At 42.7% G+C, this 18,066-nt stretch overlaps 1 protein-coding gene across 1 annotated transcript in view; it reads left to right on the forward strand.

Annotated features, from left to right (window-relative positions):
• LOC142289707 (uncharacterized) overlaps window positions 1–5,746 on the forward strand; it is a 68,438-nt gene extending 62,692 nt beyond the window's left edge. The window contains exons 5-6 of the mRNA XM_075333630.1: window positions 5,216–5,383; window positions 5,705–5,746. Coding sequence (XP_075189745.1) covers window positions 5,216–5,383; window positions 5,705–5,746 — 210 coding nt within the window. The remainder of the gene's footprint in view (window positions 1–5,215; window positions 5,384–5,704) is intronic.
• The last annotated feature ends 12,320 nt before the right edge of the window (window positions 5,747–18,066 follow it).

Raw genomic sequence — 18,066 nt, forward strand, 5'->3', positions numbered from 1 at the left:
TTTGGGCACAAATACAGGACCATTCTTGAAGAAAATCTGTTGGAGCTTGCAAAAGACCTGAGACTGGGATGGAGATTTGTCTTTCAACAAGACAATGATCCCAAACATAAAGCAAAATCTACAATGGAATGGTTCACAAATAAATGTATCTCTGTATCATAATCTGTGGAAAAAGCTGAAAACTGCTGTTCACAAACGCTCTCCATCCAACTTCACTCAGCTCGAGCTGTTTGCAAAGGAAGAATGGGCAAGAATTTCAGTCTCTCGATGTACAAAACTGATAGACACATTCCCCAAGTGACTTGCAGCTGTAATCGCAGCAAAAGGTGGCGCTATAAAGTATTAACTTAAAGGGGCCGAATAATATTGCATGCCAGTTTATTATTTTTTATAAACGTTAAAAACAAGCAATACATTTCGTTCAACTTCACAATTGTGTTCCACTTGTTGTTGATTCTTTACCCTAAAATGTAAATTTTTTATCTTTATGTTTGAAGTCTGAAATGTGGGAAAATATTGAAAAATTCAAAGGGGCTTTCGCAAGGCACTGTATAATAAAGATAGATAGGTAGGTAGGTTGGTAGTTAGATAAATATAGACATACAGACATACAGACAACCCCCGATATATAATAAAATGGCACCCTGTTGAACTTATTGGACAGCTTTTTATGTTTAAGTAAATAAATAAATAAATGAAAAAAAATGATGTTGTGTCCCTCCTACTTTTCCTAAAAAGCAAAGGTAAAGCAGACAGAGCAGCATAAGACCCAAAATGCATGACGAGCGGTGCTGTTAATAAGTTACTGACAGCATTCCGCGTCTCACATTGTCCTTTATGTGACCCAGTGAGAATGGTGATGAGCAGTAACATTGCTGATGTTATCACCACTCATCACAGCCTTCAGGTATCACAGAGCATGGCCTGTTTGTTAGTGTCCTATGAAGCATTGTTCTCAGATAGACATTCCATACAGTCATATGAAAAAGTTTGGGCACCCCTATTAATGTTAACCTTTTTTCTTTATAACAATTTGGGTTTTTGCAACAGCTATTTCAGTTTCATGTATCTAATAACTGATGGACTGAGTAATATTTCTGGATTGAAATGAGGTTTATTGTACTAACAAAAAATGTGCAATCCGCATTTAAACAAAATTTGTCCGGGGCAAAAGTATGGGCACCCTTATCAATTTCTTGATTTGAACACTCCTAACTACTTTTTACTGACTTACTAAAGCACTAAATTGGTTTTGTAACCTTATTGAGCTTTGAACTTCATAAGCAGGTGTATCCAATCATGAGAAAAGGTATTTAAGGTGGCCACTTGCAAGGTGTTCTCCTATTTGAATCTCCTATGAAGAGTGGCATCATGGGCTCCTCAAAACAATTCTCAAATGATCTGAAAACAAGGATTATTCAACATAGTTGTTCAGGGGAAGGATACAAAAAGTTGTCTCAGAGATTTAAATTGTAAGTTTCCACTGTGAGGAACATAGTAAGGAAAAGAACACAGGTACAGTTTTTGTTAAGACCAGAAGTGGCAGGCCAAGAAAAATATCAGAAAGGCAGAGAAGAAGAATGGTGAGAACAGTCAAGAACAATCCACAGACCACCTCCAAAGACCTGCAGCATCATCTTGCTGCAGATGGTGTCAATGTGCATCAGTCAACAATACAGCGCACTTTTCACAAGGAGAAGCTGTATGGGAGAGTGATGCAAAAGAAGCCGTTTCTGCAAGCACGCCACAAACAGAGTCGCCTGAGGTATGCAAAAGCACATTTGGACAAGCCAGTTACATTTTGGAAGAAGGTCCTGTGGACTGATGAAACAAAGATTGAGTTGTTTGGTCATACAAAAAGGCGTTATGCATGGAGGAAAAAAACACGGCATTCGCAGAAAAGCACTTGCTACCAACAGTAAAATTTGGTGGATGTTCCATCATGCTTTGGGGCTGTGGGGCCAATGCTGGCACCGGGAATCTTGTTAAAGTTGAGGGTCGCATGAATTCAACTCAGTATCAGCAGATTCTTGACAATAAGATGCAAGAATCAGTGACGAAGTTGAAGTTACGCAGGGGATGGATATTTCAGCAAGACAATGATCCAAAACACCGCTCCAAATCTACTCAGGCATTCATGCAGAGGAACAATTACAATGTTCTGGAATGGCCATCCCAGTCCCCAGACCTGAATATCATTGAACATCTGTGGGAAGATTTGAAGCGTGCTATCCATGCTCGGCAACCATCAAACTTAACTGAACTGGAATTGTTTTGTAAACAGGAATGGTCAAATATACCTTCATCCAGGATCCAGGAACTCATTAAAAGCTACAGGAAGCGACTAGATGCTGTTATTTTTGCAATAGGAGGATCTACAAAATATTAATGTCACTTTTATGTTGAGGTGCCCATACTTTTGCACCGGTCAAATTTTGTTTCAATGCGGATTGCACGTTTTCTGTTAGTACAATAAATCTCATTTCAATCCAGAAATATTACTCAGTCCATCAGTTATTAGATATATGAAACTGAAACAGCTGTTACAAAAACCCAAATTGTTATAAAGAAAAAAGGTTAACATTAATGGGGTGCCCAAACTTTTTCATATGACTGTATTTACTATCCCTCCTCCACCTGCTATCCCTACATTTAATGCAGGTATCAGTGGTTTCAATAGAGAAAGAACGTTATGTAGCTCTGAAAATAACTTTTTTTCCAATTGTGCAGCATCAGTGTACAGTTACTGAGACAGCAATGAAACACTGTCTAGATGCCTGTGTGACGCCCCTGGACTAGTCAGGTCGTCACAGGGTACTACACGCTCTTTATCTTCTAGTGCAGGACTCAACCCCCATGGTTCTGGGTCCCCATCTTGCAGTACTGTTTCCACCAGCATTTACAAATCCTAGTGACATATCGCACCACACCCTGTCAGGCACACCAGTGGGCTGCTAAGTTGGAATAGGGCCACCCACCTAGGGGTCAGGCAGGGAGGTGGGAGGTGACAAGTCAGTCGGCTCCAGGGGAGCAAAGAGAACAGTGGTAGCCCTCGAGCTGTGAGAAGCTTGGAGGAAGCTGGGAGTTGGAGCTCCCAGGGGAGAAGCAGACTAGGTCGCAGAGGGTGGTCTGGACCCGGAGTAGTCGGAGACCTGGTCGCGGAAGATTGGGACTGGGTGCTTGGCTAGTCTTGGAGGATAGCCAGCAGCCGCAGTTCAATAGCCGGGCTGGGACCAAAGTCACGTCAGGGTACATGGACCCTAGGTCGGGGAGAAGCTTCAAGCAACCCGGCAATTAACCTGTGGAGGACAGGGCCTATATGGACTGTTCCCACGAAGCTCAGAGATCGGGGACACTAGTGCAACAAGGGGGATAGGGCTTTCCAAGCAAAGCAGCCCACTGAAATCCCAAGTGTGAGCACCTGAGAGCAAGCTCCTCTGCTACTCTTAGTAAAGAGCAGGGCCCGGAAAGCTCCAAGCTGACGGGCCACCTAGACACTCTAAAAATACTGTGCCCAGAGGCAGGCCAGAGACCACCAGGCAGTGCTGCAGGGGACGGGACCCGGACAAGCTCCTGAAGAGGGCAGCGGCACCCAGAGACTTGGTTTACCCCGTTGTCAGCGTCTGCTTTCCTTCTGAGTGAGTACCTGATTATCCCCTGCAATCAGTGAGCCTGCGCTCCACCTGCACCCCAAACCACCATCCAGAGTCCTGGGGCCTTCCCCTACCCGTGGAGGGTAACGTCATCTGGCTGCCCCACTCCATCAACCCGGATACTCCCAACGGCAGCGACGGTACTCCCTATTGCTGCACACCAGGGGTGGCATCACAAACTACCTAACTTCCCTCTAAATAACCCCCATCACGTTTCGGCAAGACCCTGATCCCCCGGGTCCGGAGACCCTCGAGCCACGAGTAGCGACATCTGGATCTGATCGTTTCGACCACTTCTGGGGCGGGACACGTCCGGGACAACGCCTCTAAACTAAGCTGTGCCTCAAAAATCAACTCTCACTGAACTACTTCCAGAGGAGAGTCTGCCAAGCATCATGTCACTAAGTTCTATATAAGATCTGATGACGCAATGCGGCTGGCCAATCACAGTAATGCCAGCAGCCAACACGGCTATGGAATTACTGTGTAAGGTAGGTAAAAAATAGTGGATCAGGACAAGTCATGGTGCTTCACATATAGTGAGTTCTTTGTGTGTAGAAGAACAACTAAAGGGAAGAAGGAGAGCCTTCATTTTGGTGTGACTATGATCTGGAGGGAACTGCAAAATCGTAGTGATGATGCTACTTTTCGATGTGCAACGTGTAGGTATTCAAACTTAAAAATAATAAGAATATTTCCAGAATTTCACCCTGTGTATGACGGCCCAGGAATACCTGTCCTTTCACCTATAGAGAAACTTGAAGATACACCTTATTCAGAAGCTTCAGAATATGACGAGTAGGATTCTGATAACAATTTCACACTAGTCCAAATGAGCCATAGCTTTTTACACAACACAAATTAATTGATTTAGTAAAGGATTTGCAAGTATCTAAGAATTCTGTAGAATGTTTAGGCTTTAGACTAAAGGACAAGAACTTGCTAGCTCCTGGTACCAGTTTTTGAGGGTACAGAAGCAGAGAAAAAGAATTCCTTCAAAACATTTCTCAAGACGATGCTCTAGTGTGTTGCAGGGATGTTCATGAGCTGATGAAAAAAAATGACATTGAGTACAATATGAGCAAGGGGAGCCTCTTTAATGATTCATCCAAACAATGTCTTAAAGCTGTGCTACAGCACAATGGCAGCAAGTATGCTTCAGTGCCTGTAGGGCATTCTGTGCACTTGAGGGAAAGCTATGAGAGTTTAGACTTTATTGTGAAGAATCTTAACTATGAGGATCAAGGATGGTTGATATGGGATGATTTGAAAGTTCTCTTTCTTCTTGGACATCAAGGAGGATACACAAAGTACCCATGTTTTTTCTGTGATAGGACTCATCCCTGGAAAAAAAACTTGAACATCTTTGCAACCTGGGCTTAAGAACATAGTTGTGGAAAGTTTAGTTGACCCATCAAAGTTCTCCTGCCACAACTCATCATTAAACTTGGACTAATGAAATAGGAGACTTTTTAGTACATGTGTACCAAGTTTCAGGGACTATAATAATAATAATAATAATAATAATTTTATTCATTTATATAGCGCTATTAATTCCACAGCGCTTTACATACATTGGCAATCTGACTGGACTATCTGAAGCAAAACTGAAGGAAGGCATTTTTGTAGCTCTGGATATTCGTAAACTCATGAAGGATGTCATATCCAAAAAAAGAATGAAAGCTGTTGAAAAAGAGGTTGGGATTCTTTTAAAGAATTTGCAAAGACAGGTAACAACAAAGGTCCAAAATTTAAGTACACAGTGGAGAACATGCAGAAATATTTCAAAGCCTTTGGTTATCTGATGAATTTGAAGTTACTATTTTTACATTCCATTTGGACTACTTTCATTAAAGTCTTGGTGCTGTCAGTGAATAGCGATAAGCGAACCCGTTCGATAAAGGTTCACCAATTTAAAAATTCGGGACAAGCCTTAGCCTGTTCAGTTCAGGCTCGGTAACCCAAGCACTTTCTCCAAAAGTCGGCAATATTTGGTTGTGTTTGATCACTGATTGTGTTTTTTTTTTTTTTAAATGGTTTTCTGCTACTAGGTTATGCTTTTCTATAAGATTGTGGTGCAGTATGATGAATGAGGGGATGTGTTTAATGTGTGGAGGGGTGGGGACTCGGGAGAAGCCGAGGTGTGTGGTGCCAATTTTTTTCTTAACCCTATTTACGGATGATTCAGCAGCTAATTGCGCAGCAGCAAACATTGACAAGGTTCAGACACAAGGGCTCGTGTCATTAGCTGCCTAAGTCACATGTCCATCTGCATATAAAATGCGGACATGCGGCATCAGACCATTTTGTGAATGGGAAACATTATGGAAGGTGCTGCCGCTGGGGCTGCTAGAAAGTTAGCTTAGCTAGGGGTTTAATGATAGGTAGTTAAGATAGATAGGAGAGCGGTAGTGTAGAATAAGGATTTGTAGTGTAGGGAAAGTGTGCCACAAATCGGCATTTATTGATAGTAATAGGGATAGATACTTGTCAGTGCCTGCTAAAACGTTGGAATTGAAGGATCTAAATAGCTATTGCTACTTATTACTGTCTGCTCCAAATTAGTGCCACAGTCTTCTCTCTGTTGTGAAATTTTGTGACAGGTTGTGGGTCACAGTCTCACTTTAGCTTGTGAGACTCTGCTGATTAAATGTATTCCCTGTCCTTTGGGGAGGTCAGAGTTAATGTTAGTTTACCTTTCAGCAGCTTCTGACTCCTGGTCAGGAATTTCCAGCATACGAGAGGATTCCGTTCCCTCTCCTCAGGTTATTACCTGAGTGCAAGGTCTCTAAACCCCCAGTCCGTTTGGAGGACGGTCTGGGCGTATATATCTCCTCCATTACACCTGTCTTTTCTACCTGGGTCTCTAACCCTTAAATGGCGAGAAACAGGGTAAATCATCTCTCACCTCAGGTTAATCTTAGGCCTCGGTGTCCTCCCTGTAGTGGTGGTCAGAGGGGTGGCAGTCATGATACCTGAGAGTATGGTTTTGCAGTCAGGGTGTTTGCCAGTTTCCAAATGTATGCGTGGAAATAAACATCCAGGTTCACACCTGTGTGTGAATGACCTCATATGGTTGTCCACAAGTAACATCATGTGGAGAAGTGCATCCGGGGTTTGGGGCTTTAGGATGCCTGGTCTGTATTGTGTTGCAGACATTATCAGTCCTATGGCCATGCGGCTGGAGCTACCCTCGGGGGTTAAAACCTATAATGTAGTCCACAGGTCAGTGCACATGTGTAGTGTCTCCACAGCCCACATGTGGTTCTGGTAAGAGTGTTCATGTTCACATGGGAGGTAAACAGCAGGTTTTATGGATTCCATCCTTTGAGTCTGGAGGCCTCTTGTTAAAAGAGGGGTACTGTCACGGTCTTCTCTCGAGTTTTGTGACAGATTCTGGGTCAGAGTTTCCCTTTAGCTTGTGAGACTCTGCTGATTAACTGAATTCCCTTTCCTATCAGGAGGAGAGGGTTAATGACAGTTTACCTTTCAGTAGCTTCTGACTCCTGGTCAGATGTTTCCAGTTTGGACCATCCCAGGTCCTATATACACCCTCTGCTTCCTGCAGAGGGTGCCGGTTATTTTGATTCATTTGGAAGCTTGGCTAGGAGAAAGGAGGTGGATAAACCCTTTCTGTTTTGCTTTGTTTGATGCAGCATTGGTGCAGGTTGCAGCAGTTCATGGTGTTGTACGATATGGACATGTCCCAGTAGTCTGTTCCCTTCCACCCTTTTATGTTGTATCCCCTTGTGCACTTTTAGTGGCTCCTTGATGTGTCATTGCCGTGTGTACGAGTTGTCATTTTCACCTGTCCGTGTATGGTTCTGGGGTTTGTGTTTGTGGTCCTGGCTCACACCTGGGGTGGTGGTGGGGGAGGGGAATTACATCAGGGTGAGGACAGGAGTCAAGGACACGCTGGTGACTCAGACCTTGCTACTATCAAGTATGCTTCTGAGCTGAGGGACAACACAGAGTACATAGTCTGAGGGTCAGCTTAGGTGTCCCAGTCCTGTCATCCGATCCCTGTGATAATTGGCCAGTGAAAGACATTTCTAGCTATTATATGTATAACTGCCTGCTCCAAATTAGACAGTAAAACACAGGTCTAGGCATTGCTACGTATTATGACCTGCTCCAAATTAGGCAGTGAAATACATTTCTAGGTATTGTTAGTTAGCACTGTGTGCTGTAAATTTACTAGTGAACAAGCTAAAACGGTCTTGGCAGTTTTTTTCGCCTGCTCAAAATTATGCAGTCAATCAAATTTCTAGGTATTGTTAGTTAGTAGTACCTGCTGTAAATTTGCTAGTGAACTAGCTGAAAAGGTCTTGGCGATTTTCAGTGTCTGCTCCAAATTAAGCAGTGAACCACATTTCGGGTTATTGGAACTTTTTAGTGCTTTTACAAAATGTTGACAGATGTAGTTGTAAGGTTGTGAAATATCTGTTTAAAAGAGGAAGGGTACATCAATCATGAGTGGTAACTCACAATGAAGTTGTGGTGGAAGAGTGAATAGGCAGGGTGTTGTAGGTGGGAGGTTCTGTTAGTCAAACCTCTAGTGATCAAACACTGGATCATCCTACCCCACGAGAAATATGAACTACTTCTGTTACTGGGCAGCCTACTCTACTAGATTTCTGTGGCAGCCACTCATCATTTCAACCTTGAAATAAGGCTGATAAAAAGCATGTGCTAGAGTGGATGGTAAGCGCTGCATCAAGTGGCCTCTTCTCCTCTTCCTGCCCTGAACATCACACACAGTTCATTCCTCAGAGGTGCCACCCCAATTGCACTTGTTTCTGCCTGTGTCACACATCTCCAACCAACAAACTGACTGTGGGGAACCACACATGGGCGAGTCTGGACTATACTTCCCTGCTGTGCAAAGATATTATGGGGAAATTGGGGAGCAATTGATGTCTAGAGGACTTTATAACTGCACAGTCCAATTGCTTCTCCTGATCAGGAAAAATGCAGTGTTCCAGTGATTGCTGTCACTCTGCCGACTCCTGCAGGAAGTGACTTAGTTACAGTGTTAGGGGTCATCATCTGACCTCGCCTGTCATGGTAATAATTGCATCATGGGGCCACTGATGGTGGCAGGTAATGGTGCAATCTCTCCCACTAACCTTTAAATTGTTTTGTCAGTGTTTGACAAGATGATCTAAGGGGTTAACAGGTGCGGGTGGATCTCTGCTAGTTAGCTGCACATGTCTTCTGATCACATCAGCAGACATGGGCGGGGATTACCACGGGGTTGCCGACGGAGCCCTTGGTAACTGGGGTGACATATAATAGTATGTCACTGGTCGCTAAGGTTAATCTCCGGCTATCATTGCATCAAAGACAAAAGTGGAGCTTATCACTGAAAAGGGCAGATTTCCATTCCGACTATCATTGTACATTATTGGCTCTGATCTTTATTTAGAGACCACATTGGCCATGCCATGAAGGGGGATTTCTAGAGAGAATATGACACTGGTCCTAATTCTGGGATTATGGTATGATGTGGCATAAAGCATGGTAGCCGGACCTCTCTAATCTTCATTCTTGGTTCACAAACACTCGGCATTATAGTTTTTGGTAATGGGACCTTTTTTTCAAAAGTCTTATTAAGTTTTCAACACAACAGTAACAAGACACATGTAGTTTGTGGTACTGGGAACAACTTGCATGGCCTTAATGTGCAACCATGGCCTGAAAGGCATCCCGACTTTTGTCCCTTTGAGTACTTTTGGGAAATCATTGGTCGGAAATTGCAAAGGGAGCTTGCAGCAGTGAATTTCGATGGTTTGTGTGTCCAAATGCATTCAGCATGACAGAACATTCTTCAGACAGCCATATATAACCCCATTCATAGATTTTTTTCATAATTTAGAAGACATTAACATGTATATCAATCCTATGTTTTCTGAACTGGAAATTAATTGTCCTAAAGAAGTATAAAAACATTTTTTAGCATGAGTAAAGAAAAAATGCTTTCAAACCTTGTTGGAGTATTTCTATAATCATTTGGATTCGATTAGGGACTGGATATTTGAGGGTCAAGAGGCTTATACTCTGTTTAGAAAATTTTTTACAATTAACACTTCTGCTCTTCTGATTTTGTGTTTCTTGTTTCAGAAAAGTGAATTGATTGCATCATGTTGTTGTTACGGATTTCCATTCACTCATACTGCAGGCTTTGTCAGCAGAGCAAAGGCTGAGTTCAAATATATAGAAATAAATATTCTCATGTTAAATGTTTCAAAAGCTAAAGTTTGAGTTGGCTCATTAAGGTCAAGGACGCGCAAAGGCCATAAGCAACACACTCTAAAGTACTTATACCTTTGTGGTATATCCATGGACCGCACATTATGCATTCATTTTCTTTGCAGAACTATAGCTTATCTGCAGAAGTGGCTCATTGGTTGTATAGAAAAATGTCCTAATAAAGAGAAGATTAGCATACCATTCAATCATAAAGGGGCAAAATTGCATGCTTAAACTAACACGAGAGGAAAAATTTGGATTGTAAATTTTGAATTACGATATAAAGTCATAATTGCATAATAAATTCCGTAGACAATGCATTATTAATAATATACTTTTTTTAAAAAACGTATCTGAAAGTCAAAAGCTCCCATCTAATGGAACCACATAAGGCATTGCGGATGTAAAAAACCTAAGCCGTAAAATCATTGAGATCATTACGAATATTGTTATATAATCTTGCTCAACATTGCTCGACTTCTATGCAGCTACATCACATTGATTTGTATGTACAAATTTCTGTTTTATTTTATTTCCATTTTTCATCAACACTAACTTATTGTTTTATCTACTTATATGAAGTATGCTTCTCTGGTATCACCTAAATGTTAACAGACTATGACTAATAGCAAGATTCATCAATATTGGGATTTCTCATTATCAGATCATGGCACTTAATATTCTTGAATCACAGTGAAGTAAGAGAATGCCATATTGACCAGCGCAGCGCAAACCTTCTCAATATTGTCTATTGGATCTTTATCATCCAAAACATATTGATGCATGAAATCAAACCACCAGTTATCAAAGTCCATGTCCAAGTTATATATATATATATATATATATATATATATATATATATATATATATATATATATACATGCATAGATTTATTGTGAGATGGCACTCAGTGATATCAGAAGTGGCTGGTATGTGTCACAGAGAACCTCTGCCATGAACCTCCTGGATTCTTCTCTGGGACTTGTAGTTCCATATGTCTTTTGGTAACATGTTTCAGGGCTAGATGCATAGGATAGTCCCAGAAAGTGATGGGCGGGACTGACCATCCACATACCTCCCACCCAGGGGTTTGTCTGGGAGGATATCATGTGTCTGGTTGTGATCACATGGCAGTCTACCAGGGTCCTGAGAGGAAGTGGACCTGATAGAGCACATGGTGAGACAATGTGAGGTGTGTTCTGAGACTCCAGAATAGGTATCCCCAGGAGAAGGGGGTTGTGAACTGCCTGGGTGTCAGCAAGTGAAGACCGCCATATAGGTCTTCATCTGGATACAGCTGAGAGGTCAGTGAGTAAAGGCTGGGTTGCCTGCACTGGGGCACTGTGTATATAAAGCCTTGTGGATATACTCACGATCAGAACAGACTGGGATAGCAGCATGTTCCTGTCATAGGTTCACATGGTTGTAACAGCGGTTTAGGACATGATTGAGTAAATCGCATGCACTGTTTAAGTGATAAAGTGTTCCTGTGTGCCTCTATCCCGCTACCTGACACATGGTCCCCCATACGCTCGGGGCCCACGTCTTCACAATAATATATATATATATATATATATATATATATATATATACACACACACATACAGATAAAAACATATAAATACAGTGTTTCCCTGGAAATAAGACCTACCCCAATGAGTCAAACTGTCATTTCTCAGGGGACCCATTCTGTTAGGTACCCCAACAGTTGGATTCCAAGGTTCAGAATGTTTAAGGGACTTTGATGACTTTACAGTCATTTCACCAAAAGTCTCTTAATTGCAGAGGTCTATGAGAATTAAACAGGAAACAGGCTGGTATGCAAACTGGGAAATTTCACAGGACCCCCATTTTCCTGGGGGCCCCAAGGTTTATGTCTTAATGATAACACTGCAACAGGAACTTTTTGACATCACATCATGTGACCAAAGGTCATTGCAGAAATCTAAACCTGAAGAGGAGACAGGCTGGTATGTATGTGCAGTATGTGTAGATGGATGAATGGATGGATGGATGGATGGATGGATGGATGGATGGATGGATAGATAAGAGATACATAGCTACATAGATGGATATATAGATGCACAGATAAATGGACAGATAGATATATAATTAAATAGATAGATAATAGATATGAGATTTATAAATATAATAGATAGATGGCTAGATAATGAATAGATATAGATAGAGAGACACACATGTGGTACATACAGGAGTTGGAATATTATGTTAATGTTCTAGAATGTGGTATAGCTATATTTGATTAAATGTTGTGTCATGATCCAGGCTGGATTTTCCTTGCTGTAGTTACACCCAGCTCTGGCCTGGTGTAACACCTGCCTGGATCCACAGACTCAGATGGACTGTAATGGACAGGCTAGAGGGAAGCCACTCACCAAGCAGGACCCCCAGAACCCTGAAAACCTTTAACCCCTATACAGGAATTTGGAATTACACAGGACCCTGGAGATCACTACCTGTGGAAGGCTGCAGTCTGAGAGAGTAGTAGTCAGGCAGGGTCAAACCAGGAATTGCAGAACAGGGACAGAATCGGCAGGCTATGATGTAATCAAAAACAAGCAGAGGTCAAAACCGGATATGGCAGCGAGGTATAAAAACAACAAGCAGGAGGGTAGTCAGGAAACAAGCGGTAATCAGCACACGAAATCACAGAACAGGACGAAACAAGAGCAAGAATTTTCAGAACTATCTCTGGCAGAGGTCAGCAGACAGGCGGGGCATTAAAAAGGGTACGGTGTCTTCCCGTAGGCTGTAGCTGAATGATGGTACTTCAGCTGGGAGACACCCGCCACCTACAGTCACCCAGTGGCACTGCAGATCCCCAGGAAACCCAGACCAGTGGATGAGCGGAGCCTGCGCCCACCGGCGCCGCTGGCATCAACTCTTCTCTCATCACCAGCACTATCCACGGCAGGAACACGGCATCACCTGGCGATCGGGGTAGAAGTCAATGGAGCGGACTTTGGTTGTGACGTAACACCTGGTAATGTCAGGGTTTAACTTCCATTGCCTCATTCCGGATCCCAGGATGCTATATATTGCCTCTCTACCTATGGCGCAGTGCCAGTGATATTTCTGCCTTGCAGCTTGTATACTGCCTCTGGTGAGTGTTCCCTGTTTGTCCTACGTCCCTGCTACTGTGTCCTGACTTGTACTCTTCCCCATTTATCTGCCTGTCCCAGTCCCTGACTTCCCGCTCCTGTCTGTTGTCTGTGTTTCCCTCTGCATACCTCGGTTCTGTTTTCTGACTTGATTTTGATAATCCCTTTGCGGTGACATGACTTTTCTGGCTAGACCCTGAATGTTTCACTACTCAATTGCCACCTGGTGGTTCGCCTGTTAACTGCCTGCTGAAGTTACTGTGCTGTACTTCAGCTGCCTTTCGGTTACAGTGTTTCTTTGTCTCTCCTTCACTACTCTGCTGCCACCTAGTGGAGAATTCGGTGTACTACGTCTTACTATCCCTTTGTACAGTGTGAGATGTTGATTTTTTTTGTTCAAAAATAAATGTGGATTGTTGCTCATGGTAAAAGAAATAAGATATCCCCTGAAAATAAGCCCTAACCCAGAATTAGTTTCCCTAATTCCTTACTCTCACTAAACTTGCTATCAATAATCACCGCCATGAATACTCTGGGGTATCTCCTTTTATGTGTTTATGGTCATTATCCCCAATTCTGTACATTTCAAGATGGGCACTTATCAAGGGTACCTGGTGAGGACCACCTGGTCTCAGCATTGTCGTCTACATGGGAGAAGGTTCAGCAGCATTTGCGTGACATGCTTTATAAGTATAGGCGTGTTGCTGATTGTAAACGTGTGCCTAGTCTGGACCTTTGTGTGAGTGATCTGGTGTAGCTGTCTACTAGAAACATTAAGCTTAAGCTGCCTACAGTTATGTTAGGATCTCGTTTTAATGGTCCTTTCAGAATCACTGCTGTCATCTGGTGTTGGCAGCATTCTACTAGATTCATAATCTGTTTTACAAATGCCTTTTAAAAAAAAATGTGTGTTTGGGAGCCCCTCTTCCCATACCTCAGCATCTTTTCTTTGTAGTGGAGTAATTCGAATTTCAGATATCTAAGATCATTGATTCTCGTTTCATTCGCCGATCTTTACAGTACCTGGTTCATTGGCTAGGTTCTGATCCTGAGGAGAGGACTTGAGTAACAGCCTCAAATATCCATGCAGAACATCTGGTTAGGGCATTTCATTGCCTTCATCTGGAGAGACCAGGTCCTGAGGATCCAGAGGCCCCTCTAAGAGGGAGGTGTATTGTCACATGGAGCTTCGCACAAAACTCGCTGGCTGTCATGGCGACATCAGGCTCTGTTCACATTGCAGAGTCTTACACTTTTTATGATTGTTTCTCAGGTGTTTATGATCAACTAAGGCAGACTCGGTCATCGAACTGCTGTCTACTCATTCATAGACAGGCTAGCAAGAGTTAACCTCTGCTAGCCTGCTTGTGAGGTTCTTTGATCACATGTTGTAAGGAAGCCAATCCCTTGTGCTCCTCTCATTTTTAGACTGGAGGAAATCTTCTACCTGCGCTAACTACAGTTTTTGCTATGTTAGTCTGTGAGCTGTGGTGTCCAAGACTCGATGGAGAAAGAGTTGCTTTGTGCTAGGTGTTGTCGTGGAGTTACCCATCGCAGTAGTGGAGCTAGTGGTTTAGCTCGGGGGGGGGGGGGGCATCTGAGTGGGCCCCTTAGCAGGTAACAACTATGGTAGCACGCCTTAATAATGGGTATACAGGAACCTCAGCAGATGACCGCACTGTTACTGAAAATAAATCTACACTATGTCCAACACCGATATTACCGCCATATGTTGACAATATAGTGGTAGATATCAGTCCTGCAGTACATGTGAGAGATTATAGTACAGTTATAGGTGGTGACTTACAGCTAATGTTCTTTCTGATGGAGTCATTCACTTATCTCGTCTTTTATTTCTGGCCCAGCCTGACATAACTTTTCCAGCCAGGACTCATCTGCAGAGATTACAACAAAGACACATCTGACTTCTCACATTTCCAGCCCCGACATCATGTATTCCCGACCTGCACAAACCCCTCATCCTCCTGATACCCCAATACTGATCCACTGCTGCCATATTTGCCCTTATTACTGCATCTGCTGTGTGGTAAAATATCAGTACTCCTCTTGCCACCCCACATACTAATGCCACCGCTGTACCCACACATGGTAATAATGTCTCATTTGTGCCCTCTAGATGGTAAAATTGCCCTCTCAAAAATATTATTAGCCTTGGCAAGTGCCCTAGAAAAGTGTCCACATTTTGCCCCTAGAATGTAATAAAGCCCCCAGTGTGCCTGTGATGGTCACAATGCCCTGAGTGCCCCTATAACAATAATGCTTCTTACAGTCATATGAAAAAGTTTGGGCACCCCTATTAATGTTAACCTTTTTTCTTTATAATAATTTGGGTTTTTGCAACAGCTATTTCAGTTTCATATATCTAATAACTGATGGACTCAGTAATATTTCTGGATTGAAATGAGGTTTATTGTACTAACAGAAAATGTGCAATCCACATTTAAGCAAAATTTGACCAGTGCAAAAGTATGGGCACACTTATCAATTCCTTGATTTGAACACTCCTAACTACTATTTACTGACTAAAACACTAAATTGGTTTGTAACCTCATTGAGCTTTGAACTTTATAGGCAGGTGTATCCAATCATGACAAAAGGTATTTAAGGTGGCCACTTGCAAGTTGTTCTCCTATTTGCATCTCCTATGAAGAGTGGCATCATGGGCTCCTCAAAACAATTCTCAAATGATCTGAAAACAAAGATTATTCAACATATTTGTTCAGGGGAAGGATACAAAAAGTTGTCTCAGAGATTTAAACTGACAGTTTCCACTGTGAGGAACATAGTAAGGAAAAGAACACAGGTACAGTTCTTGTTAAGCCCAGAAGTGGCAGGCCAAGAAAAATATCAGAAAGGCAGAGAAGAAGAATGGTGAGAACAGTCAAGAACAATCCACAGACCACCTCCAAAGACCTGTAGCATCATCTTGCTGCAGATGGTGTCAATGTGCATCGGTCAACAATACAGCACACGTTGCACAAGGAGAAGCTGTATGGGAGAGTGATGAGAAAGAAGCCGTTTCTGCAAGCATGCCACAAATAGAGTTGCCTGAGGTATGAAAAAGCACATTTGGAAAAGCCAATTACATTTTGGAAGACGGTCCTGTGGACTGATGAAACAAAGATTGAGTTGCTTGGTCATACAAAAAGACGTTATGCATGGAGGCAAAAAAACACGGCACTCCAAGAAAAGCACTTGCTACCCACAGTAAAATTTGGTGGAGGTTCCACCATGCTTTGGGGCTGTGTGGCACCTTCATTCAGGATGTTAGATGGCTCTGCAACATCCACATAATCAGCAAAGAAACTCCTAGAGAGAGCATTGGCTTTAATATTCTTGGTGCCCAAAAGAAAAGAGACCACAAAATTGAAATGTGTAAAAAATAGAGCCCACCTAGCCTGCCTTCAGTTTTTTGGCAGATTCAAGATAGGTCAGATTCTTATGATCAGTGAGCACCACAATTTGATGTCTCGCCCCCTCCAGCCTGTGTCTCCATTCCTCAAAGGCCCACTTCATTGCAAATAATTCTCGATTACCCACATCATAATTTCATTCAGATGGAGAAAACTTCTGAGAGAAGAAAGGACAAGGCTTAAGCTTGGAAGTACTAGGATCTCTTTGAGACAAAACTGCACTTGTTCCAATCTCTGAGGCATCTATATCCATTTGAAACGGAAGAGAATCATTAGGTTGCTGCAAGACTGGGGCAGAAGTTAACCTTTTTTTAAACTCCTGGAAGGCCATAATTGCATCTGAAGTCAAATTCTCAATATCAGCTCCCTTTTTGGTCAAATCAGTCAAAGGCTTAAGGGTGCTTTACACGCTGCGACATCGCTAGTGATAGCTAGCGATGTCGTGAGTGATAGCCCCCGCCCCCGTCGTGAGTGCGACATTTGGTGATCGCTGCCGTAGTGAACATTATCGCTACGGCAGTGTCACATGCACAAACCTTTACAGCGACGTCGCTGTGACCGCCGAACAATCCCTCCTTCAAGGGAGAGGTGCGTTCGGCGTCATAGCGACATCACTGCGGCGTCACTAAGCGACCACCCAATAGCAGAGGAGGTGCGGAGTTGAGCGGCCGGAACATGCCGCCCACCTTCTTCCTTCCTCATTGCCGGTGGACGCAGATAAGGAGATGTTTGTCATTCCTGCGGTGTCACACATAGCAATGTGTGATGCCGCAGGAACGACAAACAACATTGTACCTGCAGCAGCAACGATATTTGGAAAAGGAGCGACGTGTCAACGAGCAACGACTTTTCACATTTTTTAGCTCGTTGATCATCGCTCCTTGATGTCACACGCTGCAATGTCGCAAATAGCGCCGGATGTGCGTCACTAATGACGTGACCCCAATAATATATCGTTAGCGATGTTGCAGCGTGTAAAGCACCCTTTAATCACACTAGAGAAATTGCCTATAAATTTACGGTAGAAAATGGCAAAACCCAAAAAATTTTAAAGGGATTTCAAAGAGGTTGGCTGAACCCAATGATGAATGGCCTGAACCTTGACTAGATCCATTTCAATAGAAGCGGGGGACAAAATAAACCCCAAAAAGGAAATTTTCTGCATACCAGTGATACATTTTGATCCCTTAACGTACAATGAATTTTCCTTAAGTATCTGAAAACATTCTGAACCTGCTGAACATGAGCATCCCAATCATCAGAAAAAATCAAAATATCATCCAAATAGACAATCAGAAATTTGCCAATTAGGTCCCGAAAAATATAATTTATGAATGACTGAAAGACGGAGTGCGCATTAGTGAGCCCAAAAGACATCACTAGGTACTCTAAATACCCCTCAGGGGTATTAAAGTCTGTCTTCCATTCATCACCACCCTTAATTCAAATGAGATTGTATGCTCCCTTAAGGTCAGGTTTCGTAAACCACTTAGCTCCCTTTACTCTGGGAAATAGGTCTGACATCAAGGGTAATGGATACTGATATTTTACAGTGATTTTATTAAGGAGACGATACAAGGTTTCAACGACCCATCCTTTTTGGAC

Source organism: Anomaloglossus baeobatrachus, chromosome 2, assembly GCF_048569485.1.
Source record: "Anomaloglossus baeobatrachus isolate aAnoBae1 chromosome 2, aAnoBae1.hap1, whole genome shotgun sequence".
Taxonomy (NCBI): domain Eukaryota; kingdom Metazoa; phylum Chordata; class Amphibia; order Anura; family Aromobatidae; genus Anomaloglossus; species Anomaloglossus baeobatrachus.